Source organism: Pelobates fuscus, chromosome 5 (genome assembly GCF_036172605.1).
Source record: "Pelobates fuscus isolate aPelFus1 chromosome 5, aPelFus1.pri, whole genome shotgun sequence".
NCBI lineage: Eukaryota > Metazoa > Chordata > Amphibia > Anura > Pelobatidae > Pelobates > Pelobates fuscus.
Window position 1 is genome coordinate 194959139 of NC_086321.1, and position 14124 is coordinate 194973262.

Here is a 14124-nt window from a genome sequence, read left to right on the forward strand (position 1 = left end):
GGAGCTTGGCTCTTAAAGCGGTCATCTTGTCTGGAATCAGGCCACGCCAATGTTTGCTATTTTTTACTATTGTTGACATACTGTACATTGCATCGTGTAATCATTACATCATGTCTTTTTCTCTGGTTTAGGGTTCAAGGTTTAAAGGTCATAGGTGAGAGCTTCTCTCCTGCATTCCATCTACAACTAAAGAACAGCACTGGGTACCGTGAAAAAGATACCAAATTACTCCAAGATATCGTAGACATTGTAAGTGCTGTAAATGGCTGTTGATTTATTTTGAAGTGACTCTTAACTGCTGCATACTTTACAAGTTTTAAATATTACAATAAATGACACTAATCACTACCAGATACAACTCTCCTCTCCTTGACCCCTTGTAACTAAACCCTCTGAGAGTCGGATTTCATGTATACAGTGTACCACAGTAAGCATATGGGACCATGATGAATGTAATCTTCCTTTGATAGCATGTGTCATATTTGTCTTACCTTGCTGTAATAGATTGCTTGCATAAACTATCCATGACAACAAGCAAATATAAAAAAGTAAAAATGTGTTTGCAATCTGAGAATCAATCAGGTTTGATCTCATATCCTCTTACAGTTAAAGCAGACATGTCATCTAAGATAACTTTACATTTATCATAAGGGTGAAGAAATAAGCCATGTGAACTAGATATCTCCTGTCCCATCCCAGTGACTATCATACATTTTTTTATTTTTTCTGCTTTCTTTTTTGTAACTTCTTTTTATTTTAATATATAACTTTAGGTTGATACTAGTTTTAGGTATATCTTACAAATTGCATCACAGTTCTGAATCAAAGTTTTTTTGTTTTTTTTTTAATGAAATATTTCTGTTTGGGACCATGATGAAGGTGCATTACACACATCGAAATGAGTGTCGAACCATTCTTGTTGTTTACATTTATTTGTAAGTTTATTTAACCCCTTCAGGACGGAGTCAATAGTGCACGTTCTGATCAAAACGTAAACAAAAACTAGAATTTGCGCTATATAACTACCCGTATAACTACCCGTAGTTCCCCTCTTTCAAATTATATGCACCCACACTTATTATATATCATTTTGTTCAGGAGAAACAGGGCTTTAATTTATCATTAACTATTCATATATGGAACATAATTTATTATGAACAAAATTTTAAAAAAATGTGAGAAAATAAGATTTTTTTTTTAAATTTGCATTTCCGTCTGACATTTTAACTGTGAATGTCATAATACTGTTAGGTTTTACTGCAATAAAATGCACATATTTGTAATCCACGATGTCGCACGAGTACAACAGTACCCCCCATTAACAGGTTTTATGTTGTTTTGGAAAGTTACAGGGTCAAATATAGAACATTCCATTTTCAAATTGAAATTTTCTGGATTAGTAATGTTACCTTTGAGACGGTGTGGTAGCCCAGGAATGAGAATTACCCCCATAATGGCATAGCATTTGAAAAAGTAGACAAGCCAAGGTATTGAAAATGGGGTATGTTTAGTCTTTTTTAGTAGCCACTTAGTCACAAACACTGGCCAAAGTTAGCTTCATATTTGTTTTTGTGTGAAAAAAGCAAAAAACGAATATTTGGCCAGTGTTTGTGACTAAGTGGCTACTAAGAAAGACTGGACATACCCCACTTGCAATACCTCGGGTTGTCTACTTTTGCAAATGGTATGCCATCATGGGGTGAATTCTCATTCCTGGGCTACCATACGTTCTCAGAGGCAACATATTTAATTTAAATGTCAAAAAAATGAAATGCAAGCCTTATATGTGACTCTCTCTAACTTTCCAAAACACCATAAAACCTGTACATGGAGGGTACTGTTTTTCTCTGGAGACTTCACTAAACACAAATATTAGTGTTTTAAAACAGTAAAACATATTACAACAATAATATAGCCCCATAAAAGTGCCGTTCGTTTGTAAAAAATGCGAAAAACGTCACTTTTACTTAAAATATCATCGTTGTAATACAATTTACCAGTTTGAAACACTAATATTTGAGTTCAGCGAAGTCTCCCGAGTAAAACAGTACCCCCCATGTACAAGTTTTATGGTGTCTTGGAGAGTTACAGGGTCAAATATAGTGCTTGCGAATTAAATGTTTAATATTTTATTTTTATTATTTCCCACCAGCAGGGGGACTGTCTGACATTTCAGACAGCCCCCCTGCTGGCAGATCCATAGCCAGCTATAGGGGGCCATGTGATCGCTCTTTGAGAGCGATCACATGGCCCCTGGGGGCCTCATTTGCCGGAGGGGGGCTGCCTGGGCTGTCAGGCAGACCCCCCAGAAGAGGATCGCGGCGGAGGTAAGTACACCTCTCCTCCAGGGGCTCAAAGCCGTTACGGCGTTCCATGCCGTCACAACGGCTTTAAAGCCCATTTAATGCGGGACCTCATGGAAAAGGGGTTAAGCCCCGATTGTTTTGAAGGGTTTCTCTGTGGAAGTTGCTGTGAGGGGTAGCAAATACGGTATGGTAGGCTGTAGGGTATGGCAAATACGGTATGGTAGGCTGTACTAAGCTTAGACTAGTCTGTCAAATTAGCTAGCACTGTTTTCAGGTGCCTTGAGGCTATCCGAAGCCACTGTTATAGTGTTTCTCAGGATCAGCACTTTTATTTAACCCCTTAAGGACACATGACATGTGTGACATGTAATGATTCCCTTTTATTCCAGTTGTTTGTTCCTTAAGGGGTTAAAATCACTGCTTTTTGGTGTTTTCAGGCCATTGATTTGTCCCCCTGCTCCTCTTTGGTCAAAATATATTAGTTTTTTGAATCTTCTGATTTTATGGATGTTACTCTCTGGCTACATCTGACATACTAGTATTTATATGTGTGTGTATTGAGAGGAAAATTTTCTTATTACTGGCCTTCTTAGGGATATAGATCAGTTCTGCTTAGAAACGGACTATTGCAAATACAATTAAAGGTTAATACTTCTGATGCATAGTGACGCCACTGCTTGATTGTTCGGTGGTCTTGCTTTTCATCACTCTCTGTTTTCACAAAGTTAATCCACTAGTACTAGTTTGAGACGTTTATCATTTACTTTATTATGTTTTGTATTTTTGTCATAAGTGATATACTCGTTATTCTATACATATTTACTTTTCTTATGTGACTTTTGAAAGGCTGATGACTCTTATGACTTATGACTTTTGGTATACAGTACTTACAATTTACAAAAAAAACTGTAAACCCCACACCAATTTGTTTTTCAGTGTATGAGTAGAAAAATTGCATTAACCCAGTCTCGTTATCTGGAAAAAGAAGAGAAATATCTGCCACCACCAAGGTTAGTCTTATTGAAAACAAGCAAAAACATGATGAACAAACATGAAAATGGAAATTATATTTAAAGCGGCACTGTCATGCCGAACTTACCTTTCCTCAATCTCTTCCTCTTCTCCCCCTCTCTCAGGATCTGTTCTTCTTTTCTTCCTGTCTTCTTTAGTTTTCTTTAAAACCATAAGACAAAGTAGGGACTCTTTGTCTTATGGGATTCCTCCGCTTGACCAGCTCTGACCAGCGGAGGAGCAAAGTGTGCTTCATTTCCGCTGGTCAGAGCAATTTTCCCATGATCCCTAGCGATCCCTAGCTTTCCTCCCTGTTCCCACAATGCTTCCTGTCAGTATTGCCGAACGTCCTGTCACTTAGACAGAACGCCGGCAAAACTGCCGAATTGCATCCTAACAGAATGAGCACTGTTTCTCCATTGGTGTTAGGATGCAATTCGGTACTTTGTTTGTATCGGAATTTCATTCTAATGAATGAAACTCCGATCCTATTCATTGCCGCGGCTGCATCTTGCAGCCACTTAGTAGATAACTCCCTAATTCCCACGGTATCAGGGAGCTATCTACTAAAAGGCTAAAATACCTGAATTGGTCTTTCAGCCAACTTTACTAATACTAAGTAAAGATTACTTAGTATTAGTAAATAATATGCCCCTACTCGCTATACCGCGAGTAGGGGCATGTCTAGTAAGCAGTGAGCAGCCTATGGCTGCTCACTGTAAAAAACAAAAAACAAAAAACAAACTAATAAACACCCCCCCTCCCCTGCGCGGGGGTTAAAGACGGGGGGGGGGGGGGGGGACCTACTGTCTTCCCTCCTGGCCCCCACCCCTGCGCGGTGGGTGGGGGCCCTAATAAAACAATAAGGGGGGGGACCTACTGTCCTCCCCCCCCGGCCCCCACCCCTGCGCGGTGGGTGGGGGCCCTAATAAAACAATAAGGGGGGGGGACCTACTGTCTTCCCTCCTGGCCCCCACCCCTGCGCGGTGGGTGGGGGCCCTAATAAAACAATAAGGGGGGGGGACCTACTGTCCTCCCCCCCTAGCCCCCACCCCTGCGCGGTGGGTGGGGGCCCTAAATGAACCGCCCCCCCCCATCAAGGTGACTAGGGGTCCCAAGCCCCTAGTCACCCCCCACCCAAAACATTCCATCCCCTACCTACCCCCCTCACCCTAAAAATAGTGAGGGGGGAATAAAATAACTAACCTGTAAAAAAAAAAAATAAATAAACTTACCATTTGACGTCTTCTTTTTTCTAAATTCTTCTTACTTCAGCCCCCCAAAAGGCCAAATAAAAATCCATAAACCCGTCGCACTTTAAAAAAAAAACAAAAAAAAAACGAGCGCAAACAAAAATTAATCCATCTTCACCCATGGAGGGCACGCCGCGTACTGAGCTCCGCAGGGCGGGTCACGGCTTATAAAGCCTTGCCCCGCCCTGCAATTAGGCTTAGAACACAATGATTGGTTGGTTTAAGCCAATCAGAGTGCTCTGTGTCATTTTACACAGCGTGGGAAAATTCAAAAGAACTTTCCCACGCTGTGTAAAATGACAGATCACTGTGATTGGATGGTTTTCAAACCATCCAATCACAGTGCTCTGTGTCATTTTACAAGCGTGGGAAAATTCCAAAGAACTTTCCCACGCTTGTAAAATGACACAGAGCACTGTGATTGGATGGATTTCAAACCATCCAATCACAGTGCTCTGTGTCATTTTACAAGCGTGGGAAAGTTCTTTGGAATTTTCCCACGCTTGTAAAATGACACAGAGCACTGTGATTGGATGGTTTGAAAACCATCCAATCACAGTGATCTGTCATTTTACACAGCGTGGGAAAGATCTTTTGAATTTTCCCACGCTGTGTAAAATGACACAGAGCACTCTGATTGGCTTAAACCAACCAATCATTGTGTTCTAAGCCTAATTGCAGGGCGGGGCAAGGCTTTATAAGCCTTGACCCGCCCTGCGGAGCTCAGTACGCGGCGTGCCCTCCATGGGTGAAGATGGATTAATTTTTGTTTGCGCTCGTTTTTTTTTTTTTTTTTTAAAGTGCGACGGGTTTATGGATTTTTATTTGGCCTTTTGGGGGGCTGAAGTAAGAAGAATTTAGAAAAAAGAAGAGGTCAAATGGTAAGTTTAATTTTTTTTTTTTTACAGGTTAGTTATTTTATTCCCCCCTCACTATTTTTAGGGTGAGGGGGGTAGGTAGGGGATAGAATGTTTTGGGTGGGGGGTGACTAGGGGCTTGGGACCCCTAGTCACCTTGATGGGGGGGGGGTTCATTTAGGGCCCCCACCCACCGCGCATGGGTGGGGGCCAGGGGGGGAGGACAGTAGGTCCCCCCCCCCCTTATTGTTTTATTAGGGCCCCCACCCACCGCTCAGGGGTGGGGGCCAGGGGGGGAGGACAGTAGGTCCCCCCCCCTTATTGTTTTATTAGGGCCCCCACCCACCGCGCAGGGGTGGGGGCCAGGGGGGGAGGACAATAGGTCCCCCCCCTTATTGTTTTATTAGGGCCCCCACCCACCGCTCAGGGGTGGGGGCCGGGGGGGAGGACAGAAGGTCCCCCCCCTTATTGTTTTATTAGGGCCCCCACCCACTGCGCAGGGGTGGGGGCCGGGAGGGGGGGACAGTAGGTCCCCCCCTTATTACCATTTTGTTTTTGTTTTTACAGTGAGCAGCCACAGGCTGCTCACTGTTTAGTGGACATGCCCCTACTCGCGGTATAGCGAGTAGGGGTATTGGGGAGATTTTAATCTCCCTTGTGCTATTATGGGGGTTATATTGACCCCCATAGAGTGAGGGGGGGACATGGGGGGCTTAAGAAGTGGCGAGGAGCACTGCTCCCTGCCGCTTCTATAGTTACATATTACAAGGAGGGAGCTGCACGCCGGTAGCTCCCTCCTTGTAATAAACTGAACGAACAAACTAACACTGATACACAGTGTTAGTTTGTTCGTCTGATTTTTTCTATTCATTCATTCGTCTGTCTGATGAATGAATGAATAGATGAAATTCCCGTTCGCATGTCCAGGTGTTTCACTGGGCATGTGCGGGAATCTCACAGTCTGTGTAGTGTGGGTAGATGACGTGTCCCACAGGGACTTCACCTACCCACACAAAGATGGCGGCGCCCTGAATATAGATCGGGGCAGAAGATAAAGAATTAAAAAGAGGTAATGTGGGGGGCTTAGGGGCATTTGGGGGTGACTAGGGGGTCGATTGGATGTAGTGGAGGCGGGAGGGGGGTTAAAAAAAAAAACGGGATTCGGCATGACAGTGCCGCTTTAATATAATATCTTTTTCACTATTGTATATTCTCAGAGTCACCTTAAAAAGACGAACCATAAAAACATAGTGCAGACTATCTTTTCATATAGAGAATGTATTTATTATGTACAGACTTACAGTATTCAACACATAAGAAATTAGTGGATTCTACGCCACTCTTACTTGAACAGCCCTAGAAGGATCAGGCTCCTTTTTTTTTTCTTTTTTTTTTTTTCTTTTTTAGCATTGGGATTTTAATTTAGTGCATATGTATTTACTGTATGCAGTGTTTCTTGTTTAAGGTTAGTCTTACTGTTTTGTAGAGTTTTGTTTCCCCCCTGTTTTTCCATAATTTTATTTTTCACCTTGTATTTACATTGGGAAAACTATTACTCGGGGTTTATTGTGTGATTTTAAAGCATAAATAATCTAGGCTTGTCTTCCCTTACGTATACACACACTCCCTTATATTTGTATGTATACACACCCACATTTATGTAATCACACATACACAAACTTCCTAACGCACATGTGTGCACATACAAATTTTACCATATACATGCTCATACACTTGTATGTCTTCGTAGGTAAATTTAGCCCTTCTTCATACACTCATACCTCCAATTTCTATATATATATATATATATATATATATATATATATATAAAATTTATAGTGATGTCATTATATTTTGCTGCCTAGGCTTAACTATATCTGTGGTCTCCTTCCAGATGAGCATCATCATCATTTTCTCACTCATCCCTTTTATAAGGACAATACTCGGAAAAACAGTTTCATCTTAATGAAGTGATCTTGGTGCATAGACTCCGCCCCCCCCCCCCCCCCCCCCAGACCCCTTGTTTTACCCTGTCTAGCAGGGTAAAATGTTTGAGGAAAACATAAATTTGGCCACAAACACACTTCTAGTGGGTGTCTGACAGCAATTAGAGGTGCTTTCCTCCCTGAAACCTCTCCGTTACTGAATGACTGCATGTTGAGTGCCAACACACATGGCAAAATCATCAAATTGATTAAATGCAATGATCGACCCACATGTGCAGTAGATCAGGCCAGAGATCACCCTGACAGATGACTGTTTGGTGGTGGGTTATTGATGAGTGAAAACTTTAATTTAAAGAGTCTTCCATTAAAGTAATACTCTAACTTTCAGAATAAATATAGTGTTGCTTTTAAAGATTAAGTTCATGGACTTCTTCCCACAACACACTGCCTTTGGGAATCAAGCATGCTGGGAGCTAATAGGTTATGATAATGCAAAACTGACACACAAAAAATCCTTCTCGTAGACCAGTATTATTTCAAAGCTTCTTTGCTTCTTTTATGACCACGTTTATCATCTTAGAATTGTATCTTGCTGGGCATAAAAACTTTCAATTATCGAGAGTACCTCTGACTGTCTGATTCTCAGAAGTGGCAATGCTTATATTTGTCAGAATACAGTGTCCTAAACCAAAACCATTACATTAGCTTCTAGCATGAAAATGGGAGTTTATGGTATAAAAGTAATGAAAGTTGTAGAGGGTAAAAAAAATTGTAATGTTTATCTTATGCAAGTGTCAGTAGTGGTATTTTCTTGCTAGAAACTAATAGGATTTCTCAAACATCCCTGTTGATCACAGCTTTCTGCTTTTCTTGTTACAAGATACAATAATGTTAATTTTTCTGTCTTCTGTATTTTCTAACATTTCATGGTTTTGTTTTTGTGTTACAGCATACGTGTGGTAGTAACCGTGGAGCAGACTAATGAAGAATTAGATATGGCTGCCTCTGTTATCAAGGATGCTGCATATTTAAAACTAAACTAAATTAAATTTAATTTAAAGCAAGCTTAACCTAAATTCTCAACACCTCTTCTTTCCTAATGATAGAAAGGTCTAGAGTGTGAGGAATTAAGACTTTGATATTGCATATCAAGATATGAAATTGATACATTCCAGACTTTGAAAAGGAACACAAGCTGTCAGAAATGGTAGGAAATACATAAAAAAAAAAAACTAATTATCGTGGTGCATGCCATTAATTCCAAATGCACCTTATTATATATAAGCACTGTTACGCCATTGTTTTTGCACTCCCCCCACCCCTCCCCATTTTAATATAATAAAAAAAATCAAATTGTCTCTTCAATAAATCTTGATTGCAGAACAAAAATTTATATTCTTCTCTTCCCTATTGCCTTAAATATCTGAAATGAGTCTTTAGAAATTAATTCTATAGAAAAAAATATATATATATCTGATACTAGCTTGTTTTTTAAGGAAGTGCTAGTATCATGTAAGCATATAGATGTGTATATATACAATATACACTCACTTGTACTTGTGAAGTATTACTTAATCCTATCTTTTAGAAGTCCATTAGTCCTCTTTTTTTTTCACAAGGAATCAAGCTATTTTATATATGATGAAAATATTTGTACCGTATCTTGAAAGTTTACAGAATGGGTTTTATAACCTACATATGCATTCTGTCATATAATTTAATCTTGTATTGTCAATTTTTATACTTCTGATATCATTTTCTTGCATTTATATAAATTTAGATCAATTTCATTCCTTGCTTATTGCAATATATTAATGCAGATTTTTTCGTCCCTATAGTTTTTTTTTTGATTGTATAAAGTTCCAATTAATCAGTACTAACATGCAGTATCATTTGGTATTATATGTGGTATACACAGTTTCAAGCCTAATACCGCTGTGTTTGAACCAGTATTGAGAATTAAGCCAGCTTTTCCTGTAACTTGCTTTAATATGCCTGTAAAAAAAAAAAAAAAAAAAAAAACTATTACAATTATACTTTTTACATTTTCAATGAAGTGCTAATTCACGTACATGGGAACCATTAGTTCTGTGCATAATAGCATAGCATAAAGTGTAATCTGGCAGAGAATGGCAATTTATTTTTACTCAAAGATTTCAAACAATACCAAAGTCTTGGTGGGCCTTGGGTTAATCTGAAAATGCGTTGCATGGAGCATCCTGGAACAAGGGAAGAACATGCATATCTGTTTTTAGTGTATACAATCATGAATTCATTCCCCCTAGCTACTTTTTGACTGTTCCCAAGGTACCAATAAAATCTGGAAACTTTAGAATGCGTGATAGAAGTAGCATTTCAAGATCTATATAATTGCCTTATGAAGACGGCAGAAATGTTTTCTTTGTATAAGTAATCTGAAGAACACAAGTATCATTATTACCAGTGGCAAAGTACACATTTGTTTCTATATAATTATAGAACCTTGAAAAGAGGTGATACCCAAATACAAATCACTATTAAGGCTACTGGAAAGCAAACTGTATTCATTAAAAACTTGAAATTGTCAGCAATAGTCCCTGAAATGTAGTTTATCTTTCTGCTATTTTAACCTCAAATGTTTAGTTTTTTGACTATTTTGCTTTAAATTTATTTTTCTCTAGTCAATTCCAAAATGTTTCCAGTTTATTAAAAATATACACAATAATAAGTACAGCTGATGAGATGAACCAGACCTTGAAACCAAGATGACCATGCTGTAATAAATCTATCCCCTGCTTGATGTTCTTTGGTACGCCAAGGCAGAGTACTGTCTATTACATTGGTTTGCTAGAAGGTGCTGTGTACCCAACCATAGTAATTCTGTATATAGTGGCAAACCACAATAAATCAATATAGAATGTGGGATTATATTGTTTAACTGTTACCTTTTGAATTGCAAATTAGGCAATGTGTTTATAAACTGGGATCTGTCACACTAAAATATGTAATTTCACAAGATGTGCATCAAATTACCTCACTTGTAGTGTGCTGAGACAGTGACCACCTACTTTAGTTCTTTTCTGGTTATGATGCATGCGAATGTGATGATTGCAAATGTTTCATTGAAAAGATTGAAGATGTCAGATGCTACCCATTTTATAACAGCAGTTATATGCCTAAATTATTTTTTTTCCATTAAACATTTTTTATGCAAAATTGTAGTATTTATATTTATACTGTACTTTCCTGGTTATTTTTTATTTTTTGCAACCCATGTGCCTTTATGTCACTGCTGAACACTACAGTGCTGCTTATAAAACATTTTGTTTAATTAAAATAAGTTTAAATAAAGTTGATTTTGTATAATTTGTCTTTCGGCATAACTCTTTCTAAAACCATTGGGGATCTGGCCTCTGGTTACACATCTCTTCTGATGCATTTTTAACAAGATCAGACTTTTGTCGAAGTGTCGAAGTGAAACCGGGGTTGTTTCCGTGGTGTTATAGTGTCTACCAGAGGTCTGTTTTACACCCAGAAATGACAAAGTCCCGTTAAAACGTGTGTTTGAATCTTCGAACGGGACTTAGTCTCCAGCCGCAGTGTCGAAGGGTAGGGGAAGGTACAGCTCACCGCGTTCGACTGGATTAAAATGGCCGCCGCCACTTCGACGGCTTCGGCACTTCGACTGCATTCGAAGTGCCAGTTCAAAAGTTGGAACACTGCTCCCAAGTATTTAAAGGGCCAGGAACAGCATACCAACATCCATTGGGCCCAAATACAAGTCTCAAAGGGCAATACCTTCCGGGGCCATAGTCGCAGGGCAGGAGGCTAGCAATAAGTCCTCTCCAATGCCTAGTGGCAAATGGCAGTTTGTCACAGGTAGTGACCAAGATTATGGGTGAAATCTCTCAATTGAACATTGAGAACGTGCTATTGCTCTCAACGGTTCTACCACTTTCCAAATACAAAAAGTCAAATCTTTGGTATCTGCTCTCTGGTACCACCCCCAAGCATAGAACAGTGACTGACACGGGTTGAAGAGATTCATTATGTTGAGGCCAAGCAATTGGAACCATGGTATGCGTACCTGGCGCATGCAGGGGACACACATGTTGGTAGTTGAAAAGAGAATTGTGGGGTTCACGTGTACAAGCTAAAATTGTTGATATAAACGGCTTAAAATTAGGTTTCCATTGAGGAGCGCCAGCAACATGTTTACTTCAGTCTACGGTCACGCCCTACACCCAACAATATCTTTATTGGGAGATTTTTATTAAGGCCATCAGACATCCTTTTCAGAAAACATTTTTTCCATCCTGGGATTTGGCTTTCGTACTCAGAGCTCTGTGTGGAGCTCCCTTCGAGACACTTGAAGTCTCATGTAAATTTTTATCTTTGAAGACGGTGTTTTTGGTTGCAATCACGTCTGTCAGGTGCATAAGGTAAATTCAGGGCTTGTCTTGTTTACAAAAACCTTACAATCTTTCAGCAGGATAAGGTGTTACATGTGGTAGTTTCCTAATTTTCATCACCCACTTGGGACCTGCACCCATAATTTATATATATATATATATATATATATATTTTTTTTTTTTTTAAATGTGAGGGTGGGCAATGGCATGTCCACTCCCCTTCTATTAAAAGCTCTCAGCTGTAGCGCACAGAATGGGGGCTTGGAGGGACACTTCCCCCCCAATATTAATGATCAAAACTCCCACTTGCTGCCCTTGGGTGGAGACTGGGAGACACTAGGTTTTTAACAGTATTAAAGCCTCCACCTACTGCCCATTTTCAAAATTTAAATTACCCATCCACCTCCCATGAGTAAGGGGGTGGGGGGAGGGAGGCATCAGGTCCCCTTGTTTTATACTGATGGTGGTTGGGTGTCAGGGAAGGCACTATTTGCCCCAACACATTCTTATTAAATGGATCCCCACCATGGGGACACTATGCTCCCCCCTCCGCCTACCTTATTTATTAGCCCCACTAGAGGCTGTTCGCTGATTGGTGTGGGGAATGTATAAAACCTCCCTTTTTTTACCTCAATATAAACAAATGAATGACGCTGAAAGAAATGTGTTCAGCGACACATTCATTAAGTCAGTTGTTATATGGCAATTATTAGTTTTCATGTAAGATGAACAAAACACAGTTTTTGTTCCTTTTGCAATTAGTCTGAAAACGAATGCACATGTGTAGTATTTACAGTTTAAGACACTACTTACTAGCAAGCGCATTGCATCCACTGAAATGTGTATAGCAGTAAAATATAAAGGGGATTATTTATTTTTAATTCATTGCAAATCCTTAACAATTACAATTGTGCGTGCCTCTATTTTCTAAACAAGTGTTAGATGGAAAACTGAACAGACACTTTGAGATTTCATCATTGCACAAACCACTCTCAAAATTACTTTTTGTGTATACAACCGGTAGAAGGATGTTGGCTGACCTCTATGAAGAATCCCCTACCGGCAGGAGACCTTCAGAGCACTCTGTAGATCCTAAGAGTGAATTAACATTTGTAAAGGAAGTTAGTAGGAGATGCTACATAAGGCGACAGGGGGGGGTCTCTGCCACCTGCGTCAAGATTCAGTATCATTGGGGGAAATTCCAAGTGGACAACAGGGCAGTGGTGGCATATCTGAATAACTAAGAAGGTACTTGCAGCACAAAGATGATGAGTATCATAGCTCCCCTCATGGCATGGGCACAGAAACATTCTTGGGTTATCTGTAATTGTAAGGTGCACAGGTTAGTAGATGAGGCCCATAATTCAGCAGGGTGCAGGGTTGCAAAATATCAGGATCGCAGCACAGAGAATGGTCAAAAGGCTCAGGAAAGACAAAGGTCAGGTCAGACAACACAGGGTTTTACATGGTAAGGCAGGCAAAGGTCAAATACCAGAGGTCAAACAAGTAGCAACTGAAAGTATGAACAATATCAGGAGCATAGTATTGCTGAACAATGAAACATAGGAGGAGTGCTGTTAAATAAGGAAGAAGAAGCACACCCTACCCACATCACCTCCGCCTCATACACACACCCTATCTCATTCTGCCCCCTCTCCATTAAGATGACGCCACGCTGGCATGTGTGTAAATCAGGAGGCTGGTACTCCCTGATTCTCCATCCATTCGCCACGCCAAGGCAAAGGAGATCCCCTCCAGTTTAAGGACCGTTTATGGATGTGCAAATCTTTGGAGAAAAAGACCCGCTGCCAGCCCGCGGTGACAAGCAGGCTTTCCTTGGAGAACAAGGAGGCAAGCATCAGCATGGTGCCTCCGAGAAGAGAGAGGGATACACAGCAAGAAACTGTAAGGAGTTTGGGGAGTGATTTACCTTCCAGGTTTAATAAACATCAAGGCAGATTTCCTGAGCAGACACCAGATCTTACCAGTGCAATAGTCTCTAGCCAACTGTGCCTTTCAGTTGCTCATCTGACGGAGGGGTCAACATTATGCCCTATTTCAAGAACAGTCAAGAACATCATCCCCAAGTGGAGGACTGGGATGCTCTATTCTGTTCCTGAAATTTCTAGAAGGGGTATGTGAATCATAGAAACTTGGAATGTGACGGCAGATAAGAACCATTCGACCCATCTAGTCTGCCCAATTTTCAATGCTTTCCTATGGGGAATTGAGCGACGCTGGAGGTCCTCACACAGCGTTAGGACGTCCAGCGACGCTCTAGCACAGGTTTTCTGTGCTATGAAGGAGGAAGTGCCCACTAGTGGCTGTCTAGTACACAGCCACTAGATGTGGAGTTAACC

General features: G+C 40.4%; 1 protein-coding gene and 1 long non-coding RNA gene across 2 annotated transcripts in view; one reads left to right on the forward strand and one right to left on the reverse strand.

The window, feature by feature from the left end:
• SPTLC1 (serine palmitoyltransferase long chain base subunit 1) overlaps positions 1 to 10654 on the forward strand; it is an 85062-nt gene extending 74408 nt beyond the window's left edge. Inside the window, exons 13-15 of the mRNA XM_063454932.1 lie at positions 132 to 249; positions 3243 to 3316; positions 8323 to 10654. Of these exons, the coding sequence (XP_063311002.1) occupies positions 132 to 249; positions 3243 to 3316; positions 8323 to 8416 (286 nt within the window). The 3' untranslated portion in view covers positions 8417 to 10654. The remainder of the gene's footprint in view (positions 1 to 131; positions 250 to 3242; positions 3317 to 8322) is intronic.
• LOC134611259 (uncharacterized) overlaps positions 1 to 14124 on the reverse strand; it is a 1028750-nt gene that overhangs the window by 684909 nt on the left and 329717 nt on the right. The gene's annotated exons all lie outside the window — the stretch shown is intronic.